The 8,392-nt window shown below is 39.2% G+C and overlaps 3 protein-coding genes across 4 annotated transcripts in view; 2 read left to right on the top strand and 1 right to left on the bottom strand.

The window, feature by feature from the left end:
- Nucleotides 1–4,151, top strand: part of rnaseh2b (ribonuclease H2, subunit B) — a 9,431-nt gene extending 5,280 nt beyond the window's left edge. Inside the window, exons 5-11 of one of the 2 annotated variants that reach the window (XM_014011703.1) lie at nucleotides 1,456–1,570; nucleotides 1,973–2,037; nucleotides 2,128–2,233; nucleotides 2,493–2,571; nucleotides 2,658–2,703; nucleotides 2,926–3,003; nucleotides 3,321–4,151. In XM_014011703.1, coding sequence (XP_013867157.1) covers nucleotides 1,456–1,570; nucleotides 1,973–2,037; nucleotides 2,128–2,233; nucleotides 2,493–2,571; nucleotides 2,658–2,703; nucleotides 2,926–3,003; nucleotides 3,321–3,431 — 600 coding nt within the window. In that variant the 3' untranslated portion in view covers nucleotides 3,432–4,151. Of the gene's footprint in view, nucleotides 1–1,455; nucleotides 1,571–1,972; nucleotides 2,038–2,127; nucleotides 2,234–2,489; nucleotides 2,572–2,657; nucleotides 2,704–2,925; nucleotides 3,004–3,320 lie in introns of both variants that reach the window. The other variant, XM_014011702.1, reaches the window with a different exon arrangement.
- Nucleotides 4,152–7,374: 3,223 nt separating this feature from the next.
- c9h13orf42 (chromosome 9 C13orf42 homolog) overlaps nucleotides 7,375–8,392 on the bottom strand; it is an 11,685-nt gene continuing 10,667 nt past the window's right edge. Inside the window, exon 3 of the mRNA XM_014011704.1 lies at nucleotides 7,375–7,891. Coding sequence (XP_013867158.1) covers nucleotides 7,641–7,891 — 251 coding nt within the window. The 3' untranslated portion in view covers nucleotides 7,375–7,640. The remainder of the gene's footprint in view (nucleotides 7,892–8,392) is intronic.
- Nucleotides 7,806–8,392, top strand: part of LOC106519860 (uncharacterized protein CXorf21) — a 16,827-nt gene continuing 16,240 nt past the window's right edge. Inside the window, exon 1 of the mRNA XM_014011705.1 lies at nucleotides 7,806–7,942. The gene's annotated coding sequence lies outside the window, so the exon portion shown is untranslated. The remainder of the gene's footprint in view (nucleotides 7,943–8,392) is intronic.

Below are 8,392 nucleotides of genomic sequence, written 5' to 3' on the forward strand. Positions count from 1 at the left end.
CTGAAAGATGTTTTCTGCAGTGTTTTTTTGTGTTGAGGCAGGTACGGGGCTGCATTATCAGGTACGGGGCTGCATTAGCAGCCTTACCTTAGCTTAGGAGGGGGAATCCATCTCATAGCATTTGTGCATTGTTTTGAAAGAAATGCAGTTCCACGTTATCCTTTTTGGACAAGCCAAGGCAGCGCTCAATTACAAATGAGTCCTCTTCCCACTCCAGGTGAAAATAATGAGTTTTTATTTGCTTGTTAGCTGTCTTTCGTTAATTTTTTTCCTGCCTCGCTGCTTTGTTGTGAACACATGACCCTAAAGTCTCGCGAGGCCGTGTTCGGAGTGCTGTTTCACCGCACCCAAAACTCACGAGACTACGTCTGTGAGCACAGCCGGCTCGTCAGCTGTGCTGGGGAGGTCGGAGGGAGCGTGTTCAAGGCTGGAATGTAAACTCCTCCCGCCTCCCACCTCCACCGCTTCTGCCGGAGAGCTCAGCGAGCGGACATGAGTCCTGGGCTGGAGCGCAACTGTTGCTCTCAGCTGACGAGCCGGCTCTCAGCTGTTAGAGGAAGGTTGCGCTCCGTGAGCTACCGGGAACCAGCCAACGAGCTACTGGTCGATCGCGATCGACTGGTTGGGCACCCCTGTGCTACACATTTATGCATGTGGATCAATTCTGAAGTTTGCAAACTACAGTATATTATCTACCATGCTTGTTTTGTTAAATGTTTACATTTGATCTGGCTGCTTCCCACCTACTCCAATGCAGAATTGAAGTTTTGGAACAGGAGCGGCTACTGCTCAGTTATCGATCCCATCATAATAGAATATCGATGTCACATGCATATGATACTGTTAATATCATATGTATATTGGAGTCATCCAAGACATGACAAATATAGAAAGTTTAAAAAAGACAAAGCAACTGGACTTGTGTTCTGTAGCCTTACATGTGTAAAGTTCCAAGCATGACGTTTGTAAGATAAATATCTGGATCGACCTGTATACACCTATATGAATGCTGTAAGTAGTGAAAGAAATTAATGCGACATGACTGCAGTTGCTTTGACAAACATCGTACATGTATACAATTTAGTACCATGTGAAAAAGACCTGGGTCAGGTTTGAGAAAAAAGAAAAGCAATTTAGCACATTGAGACTATCATTAAAAAGTCTGATAGGTCACAAAAACTCCGGTTTATGTCACTTTTGCCTGCAGTGTGTGAATGTAGCCTTTGTTCCTTAAACTCTGGGAGCACAAACGTGCAGCTTGGCTCTAAAAATGTGTCATATTGTTTGTTTAAAGAAGATCAAAACTGCTGACAAGATAGGGTCACACTTTGCTCACAGTAATTTTGCTAACATTAGCTGCTGAAGTTGACTTAAATATTTTTAATTTAATGACTAATTAACAAATTCAACAAATAAGAATTTTAATAGTATTTTATCTGTTTTTATTCTGCTCAGGGGAAGTTCCAGCCTGTGGATCAAGTTGTAAAAGATGAGGACTTCCCAGCGTGCTCCAGGTTGCTCAGCTGCACACGTTCTCTCGCCAGCTTGCACCACATTGCAGAGGAGAAAGGTGAAGTTTTATTTATTTTGTTCAATAGCAATCAGCTGCAACATGAAGTTAGGTGCTTTGTTTGTATCTACTCAAACGATGTCGGTCTGTTTTTATTTATCTATTTATTTTTTCTCACCTAAATTTCTTTTCAAGTCTACCAAATATCGTAAATACCTATAGAATTCTGTCTTATCCTGATGGTTCTGAACTGTCAACATGTACATATTGTGATTGTAGTTTTTTTTTTCCTTATTTTCTTTTTGATCAATGCAAATGCTTTGTAAATTACTATGTGACGTGCTGCTGACCACTTGACCAGGTCACCCTTGTAAAAGAGATCTCAATCTCAACGGGCTCTACCTGGTTAAATAAAGGTGATTGATTGATTGTTTCATTGCTGCTTTTTGCTGTTGTGTTCAGAGGTGGGAAGCCAGAAGTTTCATCGATACAGTCAGGATCGAACCATGGACTGGTTGAAAAAAAAGGTGTAGAATTTTAAACTAAAAGGCAGAACAGAAACATCAGGAAAAACTGTGCAAATCCTCATATTTTATTTATATTGTTTTTTGTTGCAGGTGGAGAGGACTGTTGTTGCCTTGAAGAAGAAAAACGTCTGTGTTGGAGAAGGAGTGAAATCCACAACGTATGTCCGAGTCAAGTCCGAGTCAGATAATCAGGAAGGTAACAATGCTTCTGATCATTTCTCTCTTTCTGAAAAATGCAATTTCTGTTTCATACTTTGCTCGCAAATTTTTAAATCTGCAACATTTGAAGCCAATTTTTATCAGCAGATATGGATAAAAACCAGTAGATGGCAGTAGTGGTATTAACTTTTATTTATGTGTTTTGTTTAATCATCCAATCATTTCCTCAACTCTCCCAAATCACAATTTATTTGAAGAATTAATTAGTATTTTATTGCTACTTTATGGCACAGAAGACTACCTACGCTACGCTCATGGCTTAATATCAGACTACATCAGCGCAGACCTGAGCAAAGCGCTCCTCGGACACTTAGGGTAAGTTAAATAATTAAAAAAAAAAAAAAATTTATCTCTGCACTATAGTGACCTTTCAGATTAAACAGGCCTTTTTCACCCCGCAGGTTATCAGAGCTCAAAAGTCCAAAGGAAACAGAGCCTCCATCTAAGGTATGTTCGAGCACATTCAGTGTGGTAAACTCACTTCTCTGTTCTGCATGAAGCTAAAGCTGCTTCTTTGTGTCCCTCCAACTCACTAACATCCCTTTTAAAGAGAAATCAATCAATGCTTGTGTGGTTTTGGTTTGAGGTTTGTTGTGCTGCTGGCGAGGGTTCCTTTGTGTCTGGTTGCCTTTCGTCATGAAAAGCATCTCTTACTTCCTCGTTTGGCAGAAGCGGAAACTTTCAGACAAACCGGTGGAGGCTGAAGAAGACTACACCAAATTCAACAGTGCAGACTTTGCGCGGAAAGTGAGTGTACGCAGAGCAGCCTGCACCGACTAGATGCTTGTTTTATTTGTGTAAATAGAAGCTTTTAGTAAATTTCATGTCACCATGATCAGAGCAGACTTCCTTCTTTTTTGTGCTTCTTTGTCTGTTTACTGCTTTCTTTAAGCTGTGTTGTGTAGAGCAAAAACATGGAAAAAAAACAAGGGCATATCTTGTGAAAATTGTTCAATATTTATCATGTTCAAGTTCATCGTACGTCATACGCTTCCTGCTGCCTCTGGGCAAGGTCTTTGACTTATGTTTCCTTTTTTGTTCTCCTTCATTTTTTTCTCTTTTAGCCACCCAAGAAGATGACGGCTGCTCAGAAAACTCTAGCAAAGGTGGACAAAAGCGGCATGAAGCCCATGTCATCTTTCTTCAGTCCTAAGGCCAAAGCCGAAAAGAAATAACCAGTTTGGTTCATATTGATTTGTAAAAAAAAAAAAAATAACAGTTTGTAACAAACATATGTGAATAGTGACTTTAATTTGACACCCTTTTAAAGAAAACTGGATTAAACAAACTGCCTTTCTTTTTTAAAAAGTGATAAAAACAAACACTGTAAAACATATTTTTGTTAACTTTTGTTAAAATATTTTTCCCATCAGTTCCCAGATGACAAAACCTTTTTCCACCATGCTTTTTTTTTAGACATAAGACCTGTTCTCTTTTAAGCTGTAATGAAAAACAGAAGTACTAGCTGTGACTTAATTAAGAACTACCGATGTGAAAACATGGTTAAATACATTTAGGTTACATTGGCATCACTATAGTGTTAAGGATTTTGTAACTTGGAGTATTGACTCTTGAAGTTCAGGATAAGTGGCATGACGTTTAGCTCAGAGCTCCACAGTCAGCTCAGAATTTGAAGTTGACCTCGCTGAATCTCACCGCTGAATCAGATATTCATTTAGCAATCTTTGATTCAGAGCTTGAATAGAGCCGTTGTTGCTTTCCACAGTTGTATTTTGATGCCTCGAAGGAATGCAAAGCTCCCTGACCTGAACTTTAAAGTGTAAATCCGCCAAAAATCCATATCCATCCCAATGTTGAACTTTCCTGAAAGTCCACCTCAAAAGGCATCTTGAAAGAAATTCTATTAAATTCTATTAACTAACTGGTCAAATCAATCTTGAGATGTCAGAATGAAAGTTATTTTTTCTTTATGTTTCACAATTTTAAAGCCAACCAAGTTATCTTACTGCTGTAAAGTACATTAAAATAAAGTGAGTTATGTGAGCAGCTGAAAAAGCACTGATTTATAAAAGCAGGAAAGTTTTTATTAACAAAGTGAATGTACCTATTGAGCTTCTTYATTTTCAGGGTTCTGTTTTTTCCTGAGTCATCGAAGCTTCATGGAGTGAATTATCTATTGTTGACCCTCAATGTARAAAATGTTGGAATTCAAAAGTATTTAGTGGACTTAAATGTTGAAGGGATCGTTCCCAAGCTTGCCATAGTCCCMTAAACAGCATTAACTTCTAGTCATGAACTCCCCTTGGAAACCCACAAACAATGCTACAAAATACAATATATTGCCAAAAGTATTTGCTCACCCATCCAAATGATCTGAATCAGGTGTTCTAATCACTTTCATGGCCGCAGGTGTATAAAATTAAGCACCTAGGCATGCAGACWGTTTTTACAAACACTTGTGAAAGAGTGGGTCGCTCTCAGGAGCTCAGTGAATTCCAGGTRGAATAGGATGCCACCTGTGCAACAAATCCAATCATGAAATTTCCTCACTCCTAAATATTCCACAGCCAACTGTCAGCTGTATTATAAGAAAATGGATGTGTTTGGGAATGACAGCAACTCAGCTGCAATGTGGTAGGCCATGTAAAMTGACAGAGCGGGGTCAGCGGATGCTGAAGTGTCATAGTGCGAAGAGGTTGCCAACTTTCTGCAGAGTCAATCTCTATAGACCTTCAAACTTTCATGTGGCCTTCAGATTAGCTTGAGAACAGTGAACAGAGAGCTTCATGGAAAAGGTTTCCATGGTCGAGCAACTGCATCCAAGTGCAATGCAAAGCATCAGATGCAGTGGTGTAAAGCACGCCGCCACCGGACTCAGTGGAGGTGCATTCTCTGGAGTGATGAATCGCACTTCTCCATCTGGCARTCTGATGGCAGAGTCTGGGTTTGGTGGTTGCCAGGTGAGTGGTACATGTCTGACTGCATTGTACCAAGTGTTAAAGTTTGGAGGGGGGGATTAAGGTGTGGGGTTTTTCAGGATGTGGGCTTGGCCCCTTAGTTCCAGTGAAAGGAACTCAAAATGCTTCAGTATACCAAGACATTTTGGACAATTCCATGCTCCTAACTTTGTGGGAACAGTTTGGAGCTGGCCCCTTCCTCTTCCAACATGACAGTGCACAAAGCAAAGTCAATATAGACATGGATGGCAGAGTCTGATGAACTTCACTGGCCTGCACAGAGTCCTGACCTCAACCTGATACAACACATTTGGGATTAATTAGAGTAGAGACTGAGCCAGACCTTCTTGTCCAACATCAGTATGTGGCCTCACAAATGTGCTTCTGGAAGAATGGTCATAAATCCTCATAAACACACTCCTAAACCTTGTGGACAGCATTCCCAGAAAAGTTGAAGTTGTAGCTGCAAAGGGTGGACCAACGTCATACTGAACCCTGTGGATTAGGAATGGGAGGTCACTTATGCTCACATGAGTCAAGGCAGGTGAGACAATACTTTTGGCAAAATAGTGTACTGTAATAAACCTGAAATGACATTTCAATGAATGAAATTGAATGAAATTTCAAAATATTATAAAACATATTTCTATTTCAAAACTTTTACTAGATTATTTTTTTTAATTTTTGCATCTTTCACCTCTCTCACATCTCTCACCTTCCCTTCAGCTAGCTGAATACCCCCAAGCGCCCTCTAGTGGCCCCCCAAAGAGGCTGTGGCACCCACTTTGAAAAATACTGTTAAATGTGTATAAACAATATCATACCTGTTGTAGACAACTCTTTGAACCACCTTAGTTTGTAGACCGACTTTAATTTTGGTAGATTCACAATCTTACAGATATTGTAAGTGGGGCCATAACCTTTTGTCTTAAAAAAGTCAAATGCTACAGATAGTTGCTACTGATGATGGCAAGTAACCATAAGATTCATTGTGATTAATGGGGAAGTGAAAAATTGACATCATTGTAAAAATCTATAAATTAATGTTTTGCATGTCTTGTTAAAATTTATGTGCTTAGATTGACTTACAACCCCAATTCCAATGAAGTTGGGATGTTGTGTAAAACAAAAAACTATGATTTTCAAATTAATTTCAACCTACATTCAAGTGAATATAAAGACAAGATATTTAATGTTCAAATGGATAAACTTTATTGTTTTTTATTTTTAATTAATTAATTAATTAATTTGCAAACGTTCACTCATTTTGAATTTGATGCCTGCAACATGTTCTGAAAAGGCTGGGACAGAGGCAACAAAAGACTGGGAAAGTTGAGGAATGCTCAAAAAACACCTGTTTGGAACATTCCACTGGTAAACTGGTTAAATGGAAACAGGTGAGTGTCATGATTGGAACGGAATTTAGGAATTTCATCATCTACCTACCATAATACATCAAAAGATTCAGAGGATCTGGACAAATCTCTGCAAGCGGCAAGGCCGAAACCAGCATTGTATTGCCCATGACCTTTGATCCCTCAGGTGACACGACAAAAGACCCCATAAATCTTTAATGGTTATTACCACACGCACTCAGGAACACTTTAGAAAACCATTGTCAGTGAACACAGTTCATCTCCACATCCACAAGAGCAAGTTAAAACAACCACGCAAAGCCATATATCAACAACACCCAGAAACACCACTGACTTCTCTGAGACCAAGCTCATCTGAGATGCACTGACATAAAGTGGTCCTGTGGGGAGTCCACATTTCAAACTTTTGGGTGGGTGGGGGTGTCCTTCAGCAAGAGAATTCCAACTACATTCTGCATGTATTACAACAGCGTGCCTTCATTATAAAGGAGTTCAGGTAATAATAGACTGGCCAGCCTGCAGTCCAGACCTGTCTCCCRTTGAAAATGTACGGCACATTAGCTTCTGAAGTTGTACGTCAAGGAAGAATGGGAAAAAAAAGTCTCAACTACAAAGCTTCAACAAGTAGTGTCCTCAGTTCCCAAACACGTATTGAATGTTGTTAAAAGTGGTTTAGCAGTGATAAGCATGACCCTGTCCCAGCTTTTTTGGAATGCGGCAGGTATCAAATTCAAAATGAGTGAATATTTGCAAAAAAAACAAACAAAAAGAAAATGTATTTGTTTTGACATGAAATATCTTGCCTTTGTAGTGCAATTAAATTAATATAGATTGAAAAGGATTTGCACATCATATTCTGTTATGTTTTAGATACAATGAAGATACAATAAAACTTCATTGGAATTGCGATTGTGCAACAGGTTAGATGGTCATTGTTTATAACCTCTCGAAAGACCTTAGAAGATTTCAACTATTGCTTTTGCTTTTTTGGAAAGATGTTTTGTTTGCAGTGCCTGACTAAAACATCACAGTMTGAGTTCTGTTAGCAACGTGGCAGCGCCGCTGTAGTGTCAAATGTCCCATCGGAGCTTCACTGCTTTTTTAATTTGGGTTTGAAGCGCAGCGTCTGGAACGCACTCTCCACCACTTTGGGCAGGTGGATCGGGTTCCTCTGCAGCTGCATTCTGCTGCTTGTAGACCCACTGGCTTTTTTCTTCTTTTTTGAGGAGACTTTTTCATTGGCACAGACTGGAGCTGCTGTCTGTTTGGAATCATCAGTGACCCGTGGGACCCTCAAGACCCAGTTGGAGTGGAGGTCGTGCTCGGCCGAGCTGGAGGCCACTGTTGGAGGAGGGCAGAGAGTGAGAAGCCCAGATGAGACTGATCATAATGGTGCAGAATTTCATTTTACTTTTTTGAATTCGATTACAGCTCAAGTTCCTCTTGTAAAATATTTTCACCATTTTGACTTAAAAATATACTTATATATAATTTATTTAATTGTTGCAGAGACCCTTGTAATCTTTAGATTCACTGATGAAAAACACCCACCAAAACTAGAAAACAATGTAATTCTTTAGAAACTGTCATAAGAAAAGATAAAACAAAATATCAAAAACCAAGCAGCAAATGTGACATAACCAAACRCAACGCTTAGAAAACTGCAGTTTAACAAAATGACATGGCACCCATTAATAAAATAAACCAAAACAAAAGAACCACAAAAGTATTTCAGAAAACCTTTATCAAAGCTCAATCAATAATGTGGAAATCTTCTGAGATATTAAGAAAACTGAGTAAAAATTGAAAACTCCAATTTTAGAGGGGTAAAAAATACAACAA

Source organism: Austrofundulus limnaeus, unplaced genomic scaffold (genome assembly GCF_001266775.1).
Source record: "Austrofundulus limnaeus strain Quisiro unplaced genomic scaffold, Austrofundulus_limnaeus-1.0 Scaffold83, whole genome shotgun sequence".
Lineage (NCBI taxonomy): Eukaryota > Metazoa > Chordata > Actinopteri > Cyprinodontiformes > Rivulidae > Austrofundulus > Austrofundulus limnaeus.